This window comes from Arachis ipaensis, chromosome B7 (genome assembly GCF_059453495.1).
Source record: "Arachis ipaensis isolate K30076 ecotype BB chromosome B7, ASM5945349v1, whole genome shotgun sequence".
Classification (NCBI taxonomy): Eukaryota; Viridiplantae; Streptophyta; class Magnoliopsida; order Fabales; family Fabaceae; genus Arachis; species Arachis ipaensis.
The window spans coordinates 10036545-10060291 of record NC_142442.1 but is presented as its reverse complement, the minus strand read 5'-3'; the positions used below and the strand labels follow the sequence as shown (position 1 = coordinate 10060291).

The 23747-nt window shown below is 35.9% G+C and overlaps 1 protein-coding gene across 2 annotated transcripts; it reads right to left on the bottom strand.

Annotated features, from left to right (window-relative positions):
* Nucleotides 1-398: 398 nt before the first annotated feature.
* LOC107607992 (uncharacterized) lies at nt 399-5331 on the bottom strand. 2 transcript variants are annotated; one of them, XM_088493188.1, is made up of 7 exons: nt 4772-5331; nt 3193-4087; nt 2670-2949; nt 2350-2457; nt 1900-2178; nt 1556-1699; nt 399-872 (listed from the first exon to the last, which is right to left on the bottom strand). In XM_088493188.1, exons 1-7 carry the CDS (start codon nt 5094-5096, stop codon nt 690-692), a joined length of 2214 nt encoding a protein of 737 aa, XP_088349314.1. In that variant the 5' UTR covers nt 5097-5331; the 3' UTR covers nt 399-689. The 2 variants fall into 2 exon arrangements, with proteins under 2 accessions (XP_088349314.1, XP_088349316.1); XM_088493190.1 differs by having other exon boundaries at nt 1905-2178; nt 4772-5315.
* Nucleotides 5332-23747: the final 18416 nt, after the last annotated feature.

The window sequence follows — 23747 nt, the reverse complement described above, 5'->3', positions numbered from 1 at the left end:
ACATCTAATGAATTGAACATCCGATATATCCATTATTCACATTATTTAGTATTTTCATTGTCTACTTATACTTTTACAATTTAAAAATTGACTTTAATATACCGTCCGTGTATCATTTAAGAATATGTTATAAAATCTTTTTTAGTTTTTAATGTATTTAATATATTAAAAATGTAAAAAAAATCTATTTAATAACTTTTAGTAAAACATTTTTTTATAATATTTTTAAAATATGTCCCTAAAATGATGTGAAATAGGTAAGAGTAAAACAGGTGACATGAAAATTAGGCTGTATTGGATGCTTATTTACCGTAATGAAATGCAGCTCCCAGGTTTGCAGTTCTAATGGGCATGCAGAAGAGGAGGCAAAGTTGATCCTTGGAAATTGATGGCACATTGGCACTGCTGAGGAGAACTCAGCTTTCTAAAAAAAATATTAATAAAATAAAGGTAAAACAAAAATGTTATTTTAGTAAAATTCTCAAACCTCCCCATCCATGGAAGGCAAAAAACAATGGACACAAGTTCTGTACAAGAACAAACTGTTACAACAAGGAACAAAAACAAAACATATACATCTTGAGAAAGTGAATTTTCTTCTTGTTGCTTACAAACAAACCAAAAATGTGATTGCAAGCTTTCCTATATGCAGGGAGAAAAAAAAAAATAGAAGATAAAAATAACTCGTACTATTTGGACTTGTAAACATGGGAAAGCCACGGATGCTTTAGTGCTTGTCTAGCAGTAGGTCTTCTTTTAGGGTTGATGCTAAGCAAGTATCTTACAAAGTCTATAAACATTGTATCAGAAACTTGTAGGTGCTGCTCCAATGATGATTCCTCTGGAATTATGTACTCCAATTGATCAGTCTCCTGTTTGAGACACTCAAAGATTAGTTTAAAAAAGAAAAAGAACAAAAATAAACTGAAATCAAAATTTAAAATAAGGATTCCATTTGGTTGATGTATTTAAGGTCATTTTCTCCTTTTCCTTCTTTATTGTTGAATTGCACTGAACTCTGTAAAGTTAGGTGATATTACACACGGCACCAACCTCTCTAAGGTTAAGTTATACGAAATCCAGGAATCATGTGTATAATATTACCTAAACTCTAGGGGAAGCTAGTGTAATTTACTCTAATACATATGCTTATTCTTTTCAGTTGCTGTATATTTCTTTCTCTCCCAAAATGGTATACCACATTTTCTTTTATTAGTATTGAATTTGCATTGTTTGTTGATATACTGTGAAATATTTTAATTGAAATGCAGCCATAGCAGTATTTGAAATTAAGCAAGAAGTGGAATAATAAGATTTGATAAACCCTCATAAGAAAATGCAGAAAAAAGGTACTGCATCACGTCAACAAAATCCTTGCTATGTATCTAATACACTTAGAAACTAGAAGGGAACTTATTTTTGTTTTTTCTGTCAAGTAAAGAAATCAATGTGACATATATTCACCAGCATGAAGAAGAATGAATGAACGAAATTTGTAAACCTACTGACAAAAAAAGGAAGCAGCTAAGGAGGGAAAAAACAATGGGAAACAAACCTCATTTACATAATAAATATCATATTCTTTGGTGAAGTACTTGTGTGTATCTTGCCCTTTAACCAACAGCTCTAGATCAATAGGACCAAGCATTCCAATCATACGCGCTAGAATCATCACAACTCCATCGTTTGGAAAGAGCACCTACAGAAGACACAAATAATCAGGATAAATCAATAACAAAGAATTTATCATAATCTGAATATAAATTATCCCTCAATATATTAGCCTACCAAACTGCATAACTTACTGAATTTCTCAAAAAGGATTTAAATTCCTAAGCTTATGTTAAAGTTACGGAAAAATCCATTTCAGAATATATTAATAGGTAAATTAAAACATACTTCACCAGAGCATAGCTCAGCCAAGATGCATCCGAGAGACCATATGTCGATTTTTTCGTCATATTGAAGGCCTAACATAACTTCAGGAGCTCTATAGGATCGGGATTGTACATATAGGCATAGATTGTCGGATTGAAAGCAACTGCTTCCAAGATCAATAACCTTTATCTCACATCTTTTGTAACTTTTTATTAGAACATTTTCTGGCTTCAGGTCACAGTGAATGATTCCCAAGTTATGCAAGTAGTGCAACGCCTCCAAAACCTGACGAGTAATGAGCTGCAAAGAAGGATATGAAATAACTATGATAATTATTCTTTGACCACATCTCTATTTCTTACAAGAAGCCATTTTGTTTAAATTTCTGAATGAACTATGTACTATGTAGCAACTGATAGGCTATGTTATAATCAAGAAGAGCACAAAAGTTATTAGTCTGATTGAACAAACCTGTAGCCTATTCAATGTAAAATATGCTTCTCCTCCAGATTCTTGGTTGAATTTTTGAAATTCATATAAGTTTGCTCGGAGAAGCTCGGTTACAATGAACAAATGTTCCTGTGAAGTTTCCATTTGAGATAAGAGACTCAACATTAACATTTAAGATCAAACAGGATGTGAAAACTGAAAAGATAGAAGGATATGTTAATCATAAATTTCAATTAGACCATTCTAAATACAGTATGAGAAAGGATAAATAAAGTTTCCTTGCTCAGAATATAGGCTTTCTTAAATATTATAGTCCTGTATAGTTAACTTTAAAAGCATACCTGATGGTAGAAATAATCGTAAAGACGCAATATGTGGCGTTGATCTGCTGGATCATGCTTATTCACAAGTTTCAGAAGCTTGATTTCATCTAAGCTTTGATCAAAGAAGTCTTTGTCATTTTTAATAATCTTCAAGCAAACATCTATTCCCGTATGAAGATCGTGAGCCTGGACAACCCTACTGAAGGCAGCTGAACCAAGATACTCCGTTATATAGTACCTGCCCGCGATGATTGTATTCAGCACAATTGGGAGCTCCTTATTTTCTTCAAATCCAGTCCTGTAGATTCCATAATATTTAGTCCAAATCGTGGAGATAAAAAATATATATTCCCCAAGAAATAACTACTGGATTAAAATCAGCACAGAGTTAATGCAGACTAAATCAACAAAATCCAACAAAGTGGCATCAATTCCTAGTCTTCTTCACATTCAAAATCAGTTTATTCCACACCATTAGCAGGAATATCACGCAGAAATAAAATTTTAGGAAGTAGGACAAAAGATAATCTCCAAAACAAACCTGTTCTTTCTGTGTATAATTCTCAGGTCAAATACTTCATATTCATCCTCTTGAGTGTACTTTAAGAGCTCATCATCAGTAGCAACCTCTCCATCTGCAGCAATGTCTGGATCTTGGCACTCTTCGGTGAAATCTCCATCATCTCGAGCTTCATGGTTGTCAACTCCTTTTGGTAGATCTGTTTCAGCAACTTTGATAGTTATGTCGAACGGATCCTCATAGTCTTTACTTTTGTCCTTTTTAGTGTAGTAGTTGAAACTTCCATTCTCAGCATTCTCAAGAGCTGAACCAAAAGAGCTAATATCTCCAACAACCTTCAAATGAAAATCATTCAGATGAATCTCCTTCAAACTAGGATAGCTGAAGTTCGTAGGATCCCCGTTACAAGGCTCTCCTGAACCATCACAGCCTTTGCAAAATGGAACCTCACAACCATAGGATACGATTTGTTTCTCGGTCTTACCTTCCGATTCGGCTTCAAAATCCTTGTTATCATCCACTAGACTATAGCCTTTTGAATAAGTCGCATTTCCATCCCTTACAGAGGAATGATTATAAAGGCATACCTTGTCCATGTAACTATCATTTGATTCATTTCCCTCTAACTGAAATTTTTTGTGGTCGAAAGCAAGACTAAGAGGATTGTCATGTGGGTTTTCCATTTCTGCTGTCATGACAAACTTATCCTCACTTTGGTTCCCAAAGAAATCAGGCCCTTCGAAATTCGGAGTCATGAAATAGTCTTCGTCCTTTTCATTATACCAATATGGTTCATTTTGCATGTCGAAATCATGATAGTCACGCGCTGTGCCGAATTGAGACATTCTATCAGATGAGGATTCAGAATCATTTTGAGTTTGAGACAAGGAACTAATTCCATATGGATTGATGAATTCTGCCAAAAAAAAAAAAAAAAAAAAAAAAAGCAACACCACTAGGTTTTAGGATGCTCTACTCTCATGTATGGCTGAATGGAAAATTGAAATCAACTAAGCAAAAGGGAAAACAGAATATTCATGAATTGGTAATACATATATGACTTAATAAATCAGTGATGAACAACGAGAAGTGAGTAATTTAAAATTTTCAACATAGTTGAATTCACATTCATAAAACTACAAAATGCAGTGAAGGATATCTAAATTTTACAAAGTTTGACAAAAATAAGGGAATTTCATTTGCATGCACGGCCAATTTAATTAGTTGAAACATATGATAATATTAATAGTAATTAAAAAAGAGAAAAAAAAAATTGTGCATATCATCTAAACAATAAAACAAGAACCAGGAACACTGAGTACAACAGAAAATTGAATTATGTTATAATTATAATACTAACATAAAACTAAACAAATCTAACTGAACAAAACTTCCGTCTTCGTCGGTGGCATCACAAAAAAAAAAAGAGAAAACAGAGTAAAGTAACTAACTGTTCAAGATTTTTTTCTCATTACTTTGAAAAAAAAAAGTAAAAAGAAAAAAAAAAAGTGATCATGGATCAGCACAGATAATTAAGCACCATAACAAACCAAAAATTGGTTCGAATTATGAACACGTAATGCAAAATCAAAGAAGGAACCTGAAGAAGGAGCACGAGAAGTAGATGAAGCTATAGTAACAAAGTCATCCTCGGAGGAAACAGAGCAGGCTCCGGAAGCTCCGGCGGCGGCACCGGCACGATCCTCCGGCAGGAGAGAAAAGGATCGGAGCTTGAGCGGTGGCGGAGGAGGAACCATTGGAAAGAAGAACTTCTCGTAATCGAAGGATCGAAGAAGGTTTTCATCACTACTAGCTCCGTTCTTGTCGATGATATCTTGCCTGAGTGCGGATTCAGCTTGAGAGAGACCGTTCTTTCTGAGGAAGTGGAGAACGGCTTCTACTTCTATTCCGTTTGAAACCGCCATGGAAAGTGCGAATTGAAGAAGCAAGAAAGGTTCAGAGGAATGTGAAAGTGGAGCCAAAAGAAGAAGAAGAAGAACGGGGTAGGAACACGTGAATTAAGGGTTGAGTGAAGGGTAAGAATGTAATAACACGCATGGTTTGTGATGTGCATGCTCGAAAGTGTTGTAAAAGTAACCTAAGCTAAATGAAGGGTGCTTGTGTCTTACACTCTTACCAGCTTTGAAAACGAGCAGAAACAACGAGAGAGAAAGAAGCTCTTGATTTTTTTTTTTAAATTAAATTTTATATTATTTATTTATTTAAGTTGAATTGTTTGCATGGTAATAAAATTACTAGAAATCAAGTTACTAACAACTTTAAGTCATTTAAAGTATATACTGATTATTCTATGTTAATTATTGGTGAGACTAATCTTATTTTGAATTTATTCTACCAATTTTTTCATCATTTAATACTACTAATGACATATCCTCGTACATAAATACTACTATAGTTAAACTCTCTCCATTACTATTTGACAATGATATTTCTGCTAATAAGAACCATACTTTTTTTTAGAAACCTTTAAAATAATAATAAAAAGAAAAACACATTTGATGATGATTAATATTGATAATAAAAAAATCATTGAAGAGCTCTTTTTCCCTATTACATTTATAGTATATATAATTTATAGGCAAAATATATAAAGAGTTTGATTGTAATTCAGTTTCTATTTATTGTCATCTAATGAAGTATTTATATTTATATTTATAAGAATCTTAATTTAAAGGATGATTAAATTAAATATTTTCTAATATAATAATATAATTAAGTATTTATATACTTTTTTACATGAATAATACATTCAAACTAAGTTTAAATATTAAATTATTCTACACTATTATCTGCATGATATATATATATATATATATATATATATATATATATATGTTGTGTGCAATATTTTTAAAATTAATATATAATATGATAACTCGACACTTTTTTATAATTCTGATTGGATAATTTTGTATATATAACTTCTCTATATTATTAGGATATATAAAAATAAATAAATAAACACTTATGTTGGTTAATGGTCACTATTATTAGATTGCATTTAAAAGAAAAAATTGAAATTGAGACACAAAAATTAAATTAAATTTATGTATTATATTTAATATAAAATATATTAATTGAATTATATTTTAGTATTATATTAAATTTAAAATAAATATAAAAATTGAAAAATAAATTTTAAATTTAAAAAATTAAATAGATATTTAAAAAAATATTATTAAAATTTTAATTTTTATTCTAAAAAAATTTAGTTCCTTATGTCTTTATTTTTTAAAAATATTAAAGAGACTAAAATTTTGTATTTTAACACTAAAATTTTAAGTTTAATCTCTAATTATTAAATATAATATTGAGTTTCAATTCTTTAATTTTAAATTTTAGTGTCCAAAAACAATCGTTACCTTATTATTTGCATGGAATTCGACAAATGGTATTAGGATGTGATGTCCACGTCACATGAAGATTTTTCTTGCTTTTTTGTTTTTAAATTTTCTTTTTCTGCTTTGTTTGTTTATGCCTTTATGGTGGGAAGTCAATATGTGTATCAGTGTATATGGGACCATTCTCACTTGATTTATTGATTTTTTTTTTCTTTTAATCTTTTTTTTTTCTCTTAGCTGTGTTTTTACTTTAAATTTCCAGAACGTGTTTTTGGGGTTTCTTTTGCACTTTTTCTCTCTTTTCTTGTTGGGGGAGTTCATTCTTTTCATGACGATATTAAATGACATAACAAATCTTTTTTTAAGGAAAAAAAAACTAAATACAAAATAATGCTTAATGATGGTACAAAAACTATATTATTCATGCATAATGTACAGAAATTTTTTTATTGGAGAATGTTTTTATAACTTTAAATCTTTCATCATTGCTGCTTCACTTTTTCGCACGATTCATATTATAATATATATCGCATTATTGACTTGCTATGTTCTTTGAATGAAATGATAATATAGTTATTCATTCATTTATCTTTATATTTATTTAATTTATCATATTGCCCTAATTATTTTCTTTATGCTTCGAATATTCCCCTATAGAATTTTATATATTTATTATTCCCTTGTATTATTGTGTGGTGGAAGAATGAAAGAAGCAAAGAAAGTTGAAAATAAGGGGCAAGTATAAAGAATTATTATATATAAATGAATAAGTTAGAATTAGTTGCTGATATTGACAAAGTGTGCTTCCTTAAGCAATTTTGGCTTCTAGAGGCTATGTCACATAGAAAATTAATTTATAGAAGTTGGTCAAGGCAATTTTTTTTTTCACACATATGAATATCTCATGAGCCAAGAATAGGAGTGTACGTGGTCGGATCAAAACAGGTTTGATTAGACTCATAATCAATCTTAATATTTATTAGATTTATTTCAAAAAATTAATTTAATTCTAAATTGGTTCAAAAATTTATTGGTTAAATCAAATCGACCCATCAATATAAATCGATATAAATTTGATATATATAATTTTATAAATTTTATATAATAAATTTAAAAACATATATTTTAAAAATTAAATTTAATAAATATTATATACGTTTATATTGAAATAAATTATTTTAAAACTAAAATAATAACATATAATATAAAAAATTAATAAAAATATAAAAACATAATATTTAATTACTATTTCATCCTAAAATATATTTTAATTATAAAATTTGTTTTCGGAATGAATATATTCAAACTGAATCTAAAAATAACACTTAGATCAAAATAACAAACTTGAATCTGGGCCAAATTTTGAACACTCCTATATTAGAAGCATAAATGGATATATATCTTATATTATATATTATTTGATTGAAATCATCAAATTAAGGAAAGAAAGAGAGAATTTTGAGAGAAGTAAGGATTATTAATTTATTATAATTATAATAAAGTAATATAATAATGAAATTAGTATGTAGGACCACGTGCAGATTTTGAATCTTAGGAGTAAATTAAAGGTTTTTGCAGGTATAACCTACTTTTGATTAGAGGGTCAAGAAATCAAATCAGTAACACACACAAGAGAGACCCACCTTTGGTCATAATAATGTTTGTTTCTCTATTAAGTCTATGAAATAGAGTCGCTACCAACTCCTTTTCTTTTCATTTTTCCCTTTTATTTTCTACTTTGAATTGTATTATGTGAAAGATATTAACGGATAAGATATTGTGTTAATTCACTATCAAATTCAATTGGGATATAGTAGAGCCATTCAACCAGCTTCAAAGGCCACCTTTGAATCTTTTATAGCGTAATTCTCCTATAATAAGTTATAAGTATTAAAAATGGTGTTTTTAATACTAGTGTGTGACTAAATAGAAAGAGATTCATCCTTTCTTATTAATTGAATGTTGGACAAGTTTTGTATTGGATATAAAAAGAATTAAAATCATTTTTAACAAAAGTACTTATTACAAGTCAATGAAAAATTAATCATAATGCTCGACGGTAAATACTTTAATTGTGTTGCTAGACTTCTCTTTGTTGATGTACAAAATGGAATATAGACATAAAAACACAAATATTAAAAGTATAAGCACATAAAATTTATGTTTATATGTTGTGTTTGATAAAACTAATAATAATTAAGATACAATTACACACTCCTAACAGTACACTCTCATCATCACTACTGAATTTTTATCTCTTCCAATTTCATTTCAAATCATCATCATTCTCATTTTTTTATTACACAAACAAATTTAATTAAAGCAAGACAACTATCTTTATCAAATATTAATCAAAAGTTAAATAAAAAATTAAATATATAATTTTTTTTTTTAAAATAGAGAACTAGAAGGAGAGAAAAAAAAGAAGATGATGACAAAGAAAAGAGAAAGAGATAGAGCAAATCGAAAAAAGGAGAGGCAATGGATAATCTAAAACACAAACAAAGGCACACGCTATACGAAGTATAGGACACTAGCGATTCTTGCATAAGCAATAGTGGTAGAGAAGATGGGTGAACGAGAGAAAACGCAAATCTTACCCAAGAACGACGAGCAGATCCAACAATACAAGAAAAATGTTGAATACCGTTGGATTTACCATCAGATTTAGTGTTAGCAGTTAGCGTTGGGTTTATTGACGAATTTACCGATGGATTTAGTAATAAATTCGTCAGATAAAAAAGTTATCGTTGGATTCGATTTTTTGACGCTAAATCCGACGGTAATAATTAGAGAGAAAGAAAAAAAAATTGGCGCGATCATTACCGTCGGAATTACCGGCGGATTTTATCCACCAGTAAAGCACAGCGTTATGTTTTGGTCAAGTACAATACATTGCCGTTGGATGTATCCGCCGGTAAATCCAACGGCAATTTTGCCCTAAATTAGAATATCATTCCCTCTCTCTCTCTCTCTCTCTCTCTCTCTCTCTCTCTCTCTCTCTCTCTCCTCCAAACCATGCCTCCGGCAGCCCACTCTATCAGTGCCGGTGCCACCAACAGCCTCCAAAGGATCTCTTCCACAGTCTCACTCTTCACAATGCCGAAACATCCCCACTCCCACTCTCCCAGCATCGAATCTCCTTTCACTTTCTTAGCCTTTGACAATGACGAAGTTCCTCCCTCTTCTTCGCCATCAACGCCGCCCCACAGTACCCTGACTCGCGTCCCGCGGCGGTGCGACCCTTTCCTCTCCCTGCCCCATCCTCGAAGCGCTTCTCTCTCCGTCCTCCTTCATGGTGCCACACACCAACAGTTGCCGTTGTCATCCACGCACCAATAGCCGTCATTGTTCTCCACGCACAGTTGCAGCACGCACCAGACGGTATTCGATTCAAGGTTTTTTAATTCTATTTTGATTTAGGATTTTTTTTAATTCTGTTTTAATTTAGGATATTTTTTTAATTCAGAATTTTTTTTATGATTCTATTTTTTTTGTTGGATTGTTTGATTTAAGGAAAGTTGTTAGATTATGAAGCTTTTACTATTTTAGCTTTTTTTTGTTCTTCTATGATGGTTGCATTGAATTCTGAAAAAATTTGGTTGCAAATACTAAATAGTGAGTGATTTTTGAGAATTCTATCTAATTTATATAAGCAAATATTATATAAATGATTGAATTGTATGAGATTCTAATCAAAATATGTTTTTATGCTAGTTTTTTTTTTTTTTGTCTCAGTTGCATGTTGTATTGTGGTAGGTTTGTACAATTTAATTTTGCACAATTTGTTAAATTGGCTTGACAATTGTTTCTATGTACACTGAAATTTTATATTCATGATATAACTTTATGCTGTGTCTTTTGTGGTCGTGTATGAGACTTTAAACAGTCATCTAAATTTAGTTTTAATTTTGGAGTGAATTAATTTTTTTTTTTTTTGCATTACAATCTAATTCGAATGAAAAGTAAGCTGATATAGATGCTACGATAGACTTTTGTTTTGGAAAAATTATTCTATCTTTTCTATACTTGAAATTTGAGTATAGATTCTATTTAGTTATCAAATTACACTCTTATTTGATTATACATGAAACCTTTATGTATAAAGTATTTGGTATAATCATTACTTTTTGCGACTGATTTAATTACCTTTATGTAATCGTTTTTTTTTTTTTTTTTTGTATAGATCCATCGAGAATAAGAAGTTTGTTGACTCTAGTGTTTACAAGGGTAAAGCACCTAAGGAAGATTGCACTGATTAGATTTTGCATGAATACCGATTTCAAGATAAGGACCTTGCTGATAAGAGTGTTCATTAGGTAACTATTGATTTCTCATTCATGAAAATTAAGTAGATTTTTACTTTGTTGAGACTAAAGAAATATATGTTGAAATATATGCTGCTAATTATTGTTATTTGTTAGTATTTGTACTTTTCTGCCCATATAGGGATAACTAAAAATCTAGGATTGTTGTTATATATCTTGTTATCGTCTTATGTTTCATTGGAAGATATGCTCTTAACTGATGAGCATATTTCAATATATGATGATTAACAATTTTTTAAAAAATTTAAAATTTAAGTTTACCGTCGATAATTGTTAATTAATAATATATTACTGTCAGATTTATCGAGAAAAAAATTCAACGATAAAAATTACCAACAGGAATTTTTCGATAGTAATTAATGGCGGACGAAAAAATTTGCTAGTAAACAATTATCGGCGAGGTTTATACTGTCGAATTTATTCTGACATAAATATATTACCGACGAATTTTTTAATAAATCTGACGGTACCCAACGAATTTTTTATAGTGCAAACACAGCAAGGGAAAAGCGAGAAAAGGGGTAAACAAAAAGGTAACGGCGACGGTAAGTGAAGAACACAAAGACAGAAGATCAAAGAGACACAAAAAGAGAAAAATCTGCGAAAAGAGAGAGAAAAAGGAGTGAGGAAGTTAGAGAAAAGCTGGTGGAAAGAGAAAGAGAGGAAAGAGAATGAAAAGCGACGACAAGACAAATAGGAAAAAGAGGAGGAGAGGTGGTAAATATGGCAGGAAGGTCGAACTGGAGTTAATACTCAATTTGGTCCCTAAATTTATACGCGAGTCTTAATTTAATTCTTGAAGTTTTAATTGCCTCTATTTAGTCCCCAAACTTTATAAACGTGCCTCACATTAGTCCCTGAGACGATTTTTCAGTATAAAAACGTTAATGGAGCGCTGATATACACAATCATATGTCACGTTGAAACTTGTAAAATGATGCAGTTTTGATTTCGACATTCAAATAGCTCATAAACAGCTTCGTATTACTTATTTTGTTAGGTAAATTTTAATAAACACCACTTATGATGTTGTTTTTTGGTTATTTGAGTGTCAAAACTAAAACGACATGTTTTACAAAGTTTAGTGTAGCATTCGGCTGTCCACTACAATGTTTCGTTAACATTTGTACGTTGAAAATTGTTTCAAGGACTAACATGAGTTATATTCGCAAAGTTTGGGGACTAAATAAAGGTAATTAAAACTTTAGGGACTAAATTGAGGTTTGGATATAAATTTAGGAACCAAATTGAGTATTATCTCATCGAACTGAGAAGAGATAATAGATAGATTAGGATTAAAAATTTGATAAATAAAAATGTAAATAAAAAAAAAGAATTTTGTTAGGTAGATAATGACTTTTGTGAACAATATGAACAATGAGCTCTAGAATTGTCCCAATAAAGTAAAAAAAATATTCTACTCTCAAATTATCCCCTAAACCCTAACATTAAGATAACTATACGCACACCTAATGAATTGAACATCCACCCATTATTAACTATGCATGAGTAAACCGAATAAAAAGGAATAACCATCCAATCTTCGTCGCCGCCGTCGCCGGTCTCTGCCCGCATTCTCCTCCTCCCGCGTCGATCTCCTCCCCCTGCGTAACTCTTAAACACCGCGCTCCTCCCCCTGTGCAGCTCTGTCACGCCGTGCTACTCCCCCTGGCGTAGCTCTGTCGTGCCGCCTTCCTCCTCCACGATGCTCCTTCCGTGCCGGAAACACTCATCGGGTATTTGGATGTGGCTGTGTTGATAATTTTTGTTCACTATTCTGCATGATTTGTAGTGCTTTCTCTCTCCTATCTTATCATTTTTTTCTGTTAATAAACGTGTTTATGCTTTACTTGCTGGCTTTTTTTTCCCTCTATTAATGAAAGGCATCATAATTTTGGATGTGTCTATATTGTTATTTTTTTCTGATTAATTAAAGTATAATTTTGGATGTTTTTATGTTGTTTTTTTAATCTGGGAGGCTGTATAATTTTAAATGTGTTTTTATGTGTTTTAGATGTATTTATATTGTTGTTGTTTTTTAATTCTGGTTACTAAAAAGTTGCATAATTTTAGATGTGTTTATGGATTTAATTGGAGCCAGCTGAGCTTATAATAAAAAAGAATAATGACATTCTAGTTTTAGATGTGTAGATAATTTTTGTTCACTATCTTACATTATTTGTAGTGGTTTGTCTCCTCTTTTTTTTTTATTAACGAAAGATAACATAATTTTAGATGTGTTTATATTATTTTTTATTTTTCTCTCGATTAATGAAAGGTAACATAATTTTGGATGTGTTTATGTTGTTCTTGTTTTGGTTTTTTTTCCTGAATAATCAAAGGCAACATACTTTTGAATGTGTTTGGACCAGCTGAGTTTATAATGATATTCTAATTTCGGATGTATAGATAAAATACTTACATGAGTTTTTTTTTATTTGAAGCAGAAAATTTTGCTATATGAGAGAATAATATGGTCTCTATGAAAGAGAGATAAAGATAAAGAATGTGAACGAGAAATTGGTAACGATGATAGAGAAGGAGAAAATAAAGAAAATATTTTATTATAGTGATAAGAAGTTAGAGATTTTTTAGTTGATAAAGTTTAAAATAAGAGTGGTTCCTTAAAAATAGAAAATATAATTAATTAAAAATTAAAATAATAAAATATTACATTTAAACTTTAAAGGCTAATTTGTAATCAAATTGGGTTGGTCTAGTGGTTCAAATCCCACTTTATACATGCAGCAACCTATTGGCCAACGACAAATCCTTAGTATCACTTCAATTCACTTTAATTTTGTTTTTTCAATAATCCCATTCATCACTCACCACAATACAGTACCAAACTCATCACTGGGCTGCTATTGTAGATTTGTGGTAGAATCATTAAGCGTTTTTGTTAAAAGAAAATAAAAAATAAAATAAAATCCACCCTCAATTTCATCTGTTCACTTTATAATAATGATTGATGTCCTTGCATTCCTTTTTGTTTTCTTTTTTATACCATTTTTTCTTTCTTTCTTTCTTTCTTCTTTCTAACTGGCCCCGGATCTCGGACAAACAATAACGTTCGAATTTCAAACAAGTTTGCCCGTTGCTGAGGCCACACGTAACATGCTAAATTTGTTGAATTAATGTCACTTTATGTTTATGGTATTATGAAGATTATTATTAGTGACAGGGTGTAAATATAAATGTGACATTGCATGGTTCAACCTGAATGAAGCTCAACCATTGCATTTATGGCAACTTTCAAATAAACGCAGCAGTGAAAAATGTCAATTACTTAGAAGTAAAACTACGTACCGAAAACAATTATATTATTGTCCCACAATTAATAAATATTTAGATCTTTCTGTACCAACTTAATTTTCCAAAGTAGTACACTTGTTAAGACTGATAGTAATTCTAAGGGTTTTAATTTACCAACAAAAGAGTCATATTCGTAAAATTTATGAAGATAAAAATTATTAACTTAATTTTTTAAATACAAATGATAAAAAAATGTATTTATTATCACAAGTAATTAATTATAAGTTTTTAGCCCAAAAGCTAATGAGTTATAACTCAAATGACATAGTCTTCCCATATTCATTTAAGAAGTCGCGAGTTCGAATCTTCCTATCTTCAGTTAAAAAAAAAAAGTTCTTAACCCAAAAAAAAAAGAAGAAGATATCAACTAATTAACATTAATATGTAGTTCTCTTCCTAGGAGCAACTTCACTTGTTGGCTTTATCAATAGTGCTAATGGATAATTTAATCTCCTGGTTTAAGATCCTGATCCTTTACATTTAGATGGATACGATGCATTAATACGTACGTAAATTTTACGTATAATCATAATTGCAATGTTGTCAAAGGTTCTCTATTTCTTATTGTCTCAATCCTAGATAGTTAGATTGCTTCTTTGTATAGATAAAAATGAAATACTCAACGCATCAATAAATGCTCTGAAATATATAATAATAGAAATATTTAATAACAAAAAAATATTAGTTATAAATTATTAAAATTTATTATTTTTAGTTTTATAATACATTTTATAATAAATAAATACTAAACAAAATAAATTTAGACTAATTTTTTTTGTTTTTCTAATATTATCGAATAAATTAAGGAGATGAGAAATTTATTTACATAAATTAAAATAAAGTCCTAATTGATATTGTCAAATAATAACTTCTTAGTACAATAAATTTCGTCAATCTAACTATTGAATTTAATATTTCAATATATAAACAGATTTAATAAAATTTTATAAAATTTGAGATTAATTTTATATGTCATCATAACATTTTATTTTTAGGTATTATTACGATTTTAAAAATATAAGTTTTATAAAATTTGGTAAGGCATCTAACATAAACAGATTCCCCCTCTCTATATATACAGAGAGTTGTGTTGTTTTTGGTCCTAGGATTCAATAATAGTCCAAAGGAGCAAACTTTGAAAATGAATAGTGGCTTATTTTATAGGGTAAAGAACCATTCAATTCCTTAATGATGATAATATTTACTTTGTGGAAATGATGATTATATTATATTTATTATTATATACCATTAAATAATTTATCTTTTTTCCTAATTGTGTGATGTGTGCAAAGTTTAAGACTTAATCAAAAAATATATATCTATTTAGATTTATTCCGATCCCTTGTATGACCATAATTATGATTTGTTCAACATTAGTGTGGTATCTTTGGATCATTGGATGCCACAGATGGTTTGAAGCACCTTCCGGAGAAAGAGGGCAAAGATTATTGTACAAAGAATTGATAGTTTCCTAATATATCCTATTCTAAATGAAAGTGACACCAAAAGATAGTGGAGAACCCCCCAAAAGAAAAAAAAAAAAAAAAAAAAAAAAAGGAAAAACCCTACAAATTTAAGGAATTAATTAATCTTTTTTCAAACTAACATTCAACTAGTGTTGTCCTTTTTTATCTCTATCTTTTCTTTCTCTCTATTGGGTTGTTGACTTAAAAAAAAAGTGTTTGAAATTTTTCAATAATATTTGGAAGAGAAAAAAATCACTACAAACAACCAAAAATTATTTTATTTAATATTCATTAATTATTGCTAAAATTAATAAATATTAAATAAGATAAATTTAGATTATTTTAGTTGTTTTTTATTGTCTTTTTAGTATTATCGGAATTTTTTATTATGTAATTTTTAAATTAAAAAAAAATTCCTTATTTGGATCCAAATTTAATTAGGTGGTGATGATTACTACTTAATTAATGTCTTATCATAGACACTATATATTGGCATAATTGCTATCATCCAAAGTTTTCCTTCCTAGAGATTGGATCTAACAAACAAGAGATCTGTTGGCACGGCAAAGATTTTTTTCACCATCCTCGTTATTTTTTTTTTTTTTGAAATCAAACTTAAAATAAATATAGTGATGGAAGAAAAGAAAAATAAAATTCAACATATATACTGAAAAAAAGATTGAATAGAATGATTATAAATATGAGATGTGTATGTACTGTACCAAAAAAAGAAATATGTTATTTTTGTACATAAAATAAATAGAGCGTTTATCTAACTCAATATAATCACATTATTAAAGGTTTAATTATGTTATTACTTATTAGTCTCTCTATAGATGTGTCATTATTTGTTCTCTCCTCTAAAGCTATTACTTTATTTTTTGTTCCTCTTTTTCATATGATTAAGGTTTTTTAATTTTTCCCTCTCACCTAAAATTACTGTTAATTGTAATATTATAAGAACTGAAAACATATTTAACCTTATCAAAAAATATTGGGTGTTAGAAATTTAGAATACACTTTTTTTTAGCTCAGAAGAATAAACGTAAATTGTTCTTCTTCTTCTTCTTCTTTTTTTTTTTTTTTTGCACTGGACCAGAAAATATTCATTAAGCATTTGTTTTCAATATGTGGGCCTTAGAGAATGAAATCTTTTAAACTCAAGTATGGATACTTTTTATCAACCATTTTGGACACAAAAAAGGCTTAGTAGAAAATTATAAGGGAGATTGAAATCTCTTTTCTTTTACTGTTTCATTTGGGCCTCTGCCTAATTTTTAATCGGAGGCTTGGAGTGGTTTTTATTGATTTTTTTTTGTTTCAAACATCGCAGGTTATGACCCAAAAAAAATAATCATGGGGTTAGCTTTGTCCCACAACAATCAAATTTGGTCCAGTGATTAATTCACTAATTTATTTAAACAAGTGTTGAGAATTTAAATCATATTTTGTATATACAGCAATTTATTAGTCAGCGATAAATTTTTAAGAGAAAAAATCATAACCAAGTGAAATTATATTAATACCCTTCCCTATATTATATATAAATAATAATATACCAATGTATTTTTATCATTGTTTATATTTTTTCTATCAGTTTTCATCTCATGTCTGAGAAGAAAAGCTTTCAATGGCCTCTGTACCACTTTTCTGTTTTTTTTTTCCAATTTTCTATCCTGATCCAAATAGAGAAAAAGTTAATTTTCCATCCATACATTTTTTTCCACTCAATTTCTTTTAAACCAAACAATATGTTAAATGGAGCTTTGATCTATAACGTATTAATTTTTAGTATGTCAGATTGGAAAATGTTACGGCCTGACCCAAAACTCGCGCGGGTCGACCCGACCCGAGTTCGCGCCGGCCCGATGGTTCGCCCTCCACCCGACCCGAACACGTGTCCCGTATGGCTTGTGCACAGCCGTGTGACAACACCCTCGAGAGTGTGGGCCTGCCCACTGGAAGGGCCCACTACTGGTATGTATATAAGGGGAGACTGGCTCTCCCCCCAAGGTACGTCACATTTCACACATCACTCTCTCCGCCTGCACATATTCTGACAAGGGCGTCGGAGTGTCTTTGCAGGTGGCCCCCCCCTTTTCCATCAGAAGTGCTCGGGACCTCGCTCACCCGGAATCTGGAAACCGCGACCAGACGAGTTATCCCATCAACCGAAGCATTGACCTCAGAGTCCTAACCCGAAACGTCCGGTACCCGACCAACCAAACATTGGCGCCGTCTGTGGGGACAGACGTTCATGGATTTCGTACTGGTCCAGACTGGGACTGGTTCCGAGGTAGCGCCTCCCATACTCGGGGGAGGCGCCGTCGCGACGGAATCCCGGCAGCAGCAACGGTCGCCCACGAGGGATGCGACGCAGACTCACGAGAGACGCCCCTTCGGGGGGACGGGTGACAACCACGCCAGGATAATGCAAGAACTACGCCACAGAATGCAAGACTTAGAGCGCAGGCTAGCAGAGAGAGAGCGCGACCAACGCTCCCCGGAGCGGAGCCCCACCCGTTCCCGTTCGAGAAGCCGTTCGAGGCGCACGCCGAGCCCCCAATGCGAGTCGGAGAGCACTGAGGAACGGATACGCCCCAGAAGAAGAAGTCGCGACCCCATCATCTACGCTCGGCACGAAAGGCGGCGCGCGTCGAACAGAGGCAACGAGGAACCCCATCGCGAGAACAATGAGTTGAGAAGAACTGCCCGAGGACCTGTCATAATAGGAGCGACCCCTTTCCACCGCTCTGTACTCGAGGTCCGATTACCAAAACATTTCGACAAATCGACAGACATGAAGTACAACGGAACACAAGACCCCCTAGAACACTTGACGGCCTTCGAGGCCAGAATGAACCTAGAAGGGGTGGGAGACGAGGTCAGATGTCGCGCTTTCCTGGTCACCTTAGCGGGCCCGGCAATACGGTGGTTTAACAACCTCCCGCAAGGCTCGATGACCCAATTTACCGACATCAGCCGCGCCTTCTTGGCTCAGTTCACAACTAGGATTGTCAAAGCCAAACACCCAATCAATTTGCTGGGGGTGACACAAAGACCCGGAGAGCCGACCAGGAAGTACCTGGACCGTTTTAATGACGAGTGCCTGGAAATCGACGGTTTGACGGACTCAGTGGCAAGTTTGTGCTTAACAAACGGGCTGTCGAATGAGGATTTCAGGAAGCACCTCACCACGAAGCCCGTCTGGACGATGCAAGAGATCCAATCCGTGGCCAAAGAATACATTAACGACGAGGAAGTCAGCCGAGTCGTGGCTGCCAATAAACGGCAGCCCGCCTACAACCAATCCCGGCACTTCGACGCCAGAGAAAGACCGAAGGAAAGCGCCAAGGACGGCGGTCCGAGCAAACAATCCAAACTGTTCCCCCGAGTTGGGAGGTTCACCAACTACACCCCCCTTACGGCCTCGATCACTGAAGTTTACCAATAGATAGCAGAAAAGGGGATACTGTCGAAGCCCCGACCACTGAAGGACAGGACAGGAGGAAACAAGAACCTCTACTGCGAGTACCACAAGGGTTACGGGCACAAGACCCAAGACTGCTTTGACCTAAAGGACGCCCTCGAGCAAGCTATCAGGGAAGGCAAACACGCCGACTTCTCCCACCTTATAAGGGAACCAAGAAGACGCAACCGGGACAGCGACAACGAGGACAGATCCCGACCAATAAGACGACGACAGGAGCCAGAGGGTGACGACCACGGTCTCACGGTGGTAAACGTGGTGACGGCCAGGAATACCGCCCCGAGGTCGAAATCGGCGCAGAAGAAAGATGCCAAGGTCTTAGCGATCTCCGCGCCACCTAGTAGAGGCCTTAAAGGTCTCCCACCTATCTCTTTCGGCCCGGAGGACCAATGGTTCGACGAAGCGCCGGAAAGTCCGCCCATGGTCATTACGGCTAGGGTCGGAACCGGCCTCGTCAAACGAATCCTGGTAGACACGGGGGCAGACTCAAACATCATGTTCCGAAACGTTTTCGATGCCCTGGGATTGAGAGATTCCGACCTGACGACCCACCAGCACGGTGTGGTAGGGTTAGGAGACCACTTCATAAAGCCAGATGGGATCATCACACTCCCGACCTCTGTGGGACAAGGGCAAAGACGAAGGACAATCATGGCCGACTTTGTAATATTACGAGATTCAACGGCCTATAACATCATCCTGGGGAGAAAGACCATTAACGATCTGGGGGCAGCCATCAGTACGAAACTACTGGTGATGAAGTTCATCACCGATGACGGATCCGTGGGATCCCTCCGGGGCGACTTGGAAACGGCAGTCGCTTGCGACCATGCCAGCCTTTCCCTCAGGAAAAAATCAAAGGAAGCGTCAGGGGTTTTCCTGGCCGACCTGGACGCCAGGGTAGACGACAAACCCAGACCAGAGCCAGAAGGAGACTTGGAGAAGATCAGAGTCGGCGAGGAGCACGATAAGTTCACATTCATAAACAAGAACCTCCCGCACGAAATAAAGGAGCCTTTGATGGAAATGATTAGGGCTAACGCCGACCTCTTTGCCTGGACGCCTGCCGACATGCCAGGAATAGACCCCCAGCTCATGTCACACCACCTGGCCGTAAAGGCAGGAGCCAAACCAGTGGCCCAGAGAAGAAGGAAAATGTCGCAGGAAAGGGCAGACGAGGTAGCCAAGCAAACGGCCAGCCTCCTAGAAGCGGGATTCATCCGGGAACTAGATTACTCGACTTGGTTGTCGAACGTGGTTCTGGTTAAAAAACACAACGGGAGGTGGAGAATGTGCGTAGACTACTCTGACCTCAACAAGGCTTGTCCCAAGGACTGCTACCCCCTACCTAATATTGATACGCTCGTTGACGCAGCGGCAGGGTACAGATATCTGAGTTTCATGGACGCCTATTCAGGGTATAATCAGATACCGATGCACCGACCTAACGAGGAAAAAACGGCGTTCATAACGCCAGGAGGCATCTACTGTTACAAGGTCATGCCATTTGGCCTAAAAAACGCAGGAGCCACATACCAAAGATTGATGAATAAGATATTCAGCGAACTCCTGGGCAAAACAGTGGAAGTTTACGTAGATGACATACTCGCAAAAACCGCCCGATCTGACGATCTCCTGAGTGACCTTAACGATGTCTTCTCGTCCCTACGACAACACGGCATGAGGCTTAATCCGCTCAAATGCGCGTTCGCCATGGAAGCCGGAAAGTTCCTAGGCTTCATGATCACTCAAAGAGGAGTGGAAGCCAATCCCGAAAAATGCCAGGCTATCCTTCAGATGAAGAGTCCGGGCTGCATCAAAGACGTCCAAAGACTCGCTGGGAGATTGACAGCTTTGTCCCGTTTCCTCGGCGCATCGGCAGCAAAGGCCATACCTTTCTTCAATTTAATGAGAAAGGGAATGACGTTCGAATGGACACCAGCGTGCGAAGAAGCATTCAACCATTTCAAGCAAATCTTGGCGGCACCACCAGTCCTCGGGAAACCCAGAGCCGGAGAACCACTCTACCTCTATCTATCAGTAACCGAGGAAGCGCTTGCCGCGGTCCTCGTCACAGAAGAAGCGAAGACACAACAGCCCGTCTACTTCGTGAGCAGGGCACTCCAGGGACCAGAGCTGAGGTACAGCAAACTGGAAAGACTGGCGCTGGCGCTCCTAGTATCCTCCCGAAGGTTAAGACAATACTTCCAGAGTCACCGAATAGTTGTGAGGATAGATCAGGCGATTCGGCAAATACTGCAAAAACCTGACTTGGCTGGAAGGATGATGACCTGGGCCATCGAGCTCTCACAATATGACCTACAGTATGAACCTCGACATGCAATCAAGGCACAGGCAATGGCCGACTTCTTGGTGGAAGTAACGGGCAATCCTCCCGAGGAAACGGGCACACGGTGGAGGCTTCATGTGGACGGAGCCTCCAACCAAACGTCCGGAGGAGCAGGGGTCATCTTGGAAAGCCCAGCAGGGGTCATCTATGAGCAATCGACCAAGTTCGAGTTCCCAGTGTCAAACAACCAAGCTGAATATGAGGCTCTCCTAGGCGGTCTAGTTCTGGCTCAGGAAGTCGGCGCGACGAGGGTCGAAGTATGCAGCGACTCCCAAGTCGTCACCTCGCAAGTAAACGGAAGCTACCAAGCCCGGGACCCCCTCCTCCAAAAGTACCTGGAAAAGGTTAAGCAAATGATGAGCCAGTTCCAGGAGGTCATTATCCAGCACGTTCCAAGAGAAAAGAACACACGAGCAGACCTTTTGTCGAAGCTAGCGAGCACAAAGCCAGGATCGGGTAACCGGTCGCTCATCCAGGGCATGGTGAAGGAACCAACGGTCGCCCTCCACCTGACGGGGGCGAGCCCCTCATGGCTAGATCCCATTACCACCTTCCTGGAACTCGGCAAGTTACCCGAAGATGAGAAGGCGGCCAAAGCTTTAAGAAGGGAGGCGGCCAGATACGCAATCATACAAGGACAACTATTCAAAAAGGGACTCAGCCAGCCCCTATTGAAGTGTTTGCACCCCGACCAAACGGACTACGTGCTTAGAGAAGTCCACGAAGGGTGCTGCGGACATCACATCGGGGGCAAAGCCCTAGCAAGGAAGCTCGTCCGAGCAGGATACTACTGGCCAACAATGATGAAGGACTCGAAGGAATTTGTCACAAAATGCACAAAGTGTCAACAAAACGCCAACTTTCACAAAGCACCAGCCTCCGAGCTAAGCTCGCTAACGACCACACGTCCTTTTTCACAATGGGGAGTCGACCTCCTGGGACCCTTCCCGGTCGGCCCAGGACAAGTCAAATACCTCATTGTAGCTATTGACTACTACACCAAATGGGTAGAGGCTGAACCACTAGCCACCATATCGTCCTCCAACTGCCGGAAGTTCATGTGGAGGCAGGTGATAACCCGTTTCGGCATCCCAGAGGTCGTTATCTCGGACAATGGAACCCAGTTCACCGACAAGAAGTTCATGGAATTCCTCTCTAGCCTGGGGATAAAGCAAAAGTTTTCCTCAGTAGAACACCCCCAAACAAACGGGCAGGTAGAGGCCGCTAACAAAGTCATCCTTCTTGGGCTAAAGAAGCGCCTAGACAATAAGAAGGGAAACTGGGCCGACGAACTCCCCTCAGTCTTATGGTCTTACCGGACAACCGAGCAAAGCGCCACGGGGGAAACCCCCTTTCGCCTAACCTATGGGGTCGAAGCGGTAATACCGGTCGAAATCGGCGAACCAAGCCCCCGACTACTCCTCGCGGGCATGAGCGAAGCGGTTGAGAAAGACCTGATCGAAGAAACAAGGGAGATGGCTCACCTAACAGAAACGGCGCTGAAACAAAGAATAGCCCTGCGTTACAACGCACGAGTCCTCAAACGAGACTTCGAAGAAGGGGACCTCGTCCTACGACGCAACGACATCGGCGCCCCGACCCCAGGAGAAGGCAAGCTGGCGGTAAATTGGGAAGGCCCCTACAGGATAAGGGAGGTGCTCGGCAAGGGCGCTTACAAACTCGAAAAACTAGACGGCAAGGAAATACCCAGAACATGGAACGCGAGCAACCTAAAGAGGTTCTACTCCTGACCCACCGGCTCAACGACCAAATAGCCTAGCCAGAGAGTTAGTATTCGCCCCGTCCACATGTTATTTCAACTTGTTTACTTACCTTGTCAAATACTTACTGTCGAGTAATTTTTACTTGTTCAAATGTTTTGTTTAAAACTCTCTTACTTGATATCTGTCCCTCGTGACCAAAATCTAAAACGGCACCCCGGGACTGATCACCCCGGGAGCCAGACGGCTCATAGGCCTCAACCAATTCAACGATTACGCGACCGAACCGGTCCGAACTGCTACCAAATACGAAAACGGCAAGACGGGCACAAGACATAAGCCCGCCCAGAACAAACGGTAACACGAAAACGACAACACGACAAAATAATGAAATAAGCAAGAAATCATAGCAATCAAACGATGATAACTTACAAAGCGTCAAAACGTGCAACGAACACGTAAAGTTGTTCAAGGCAAACAAAACGACAAAGCATCAACAAGTTGTTCGACAAATACATTACAAAATATCCTAAGTTACAAGACT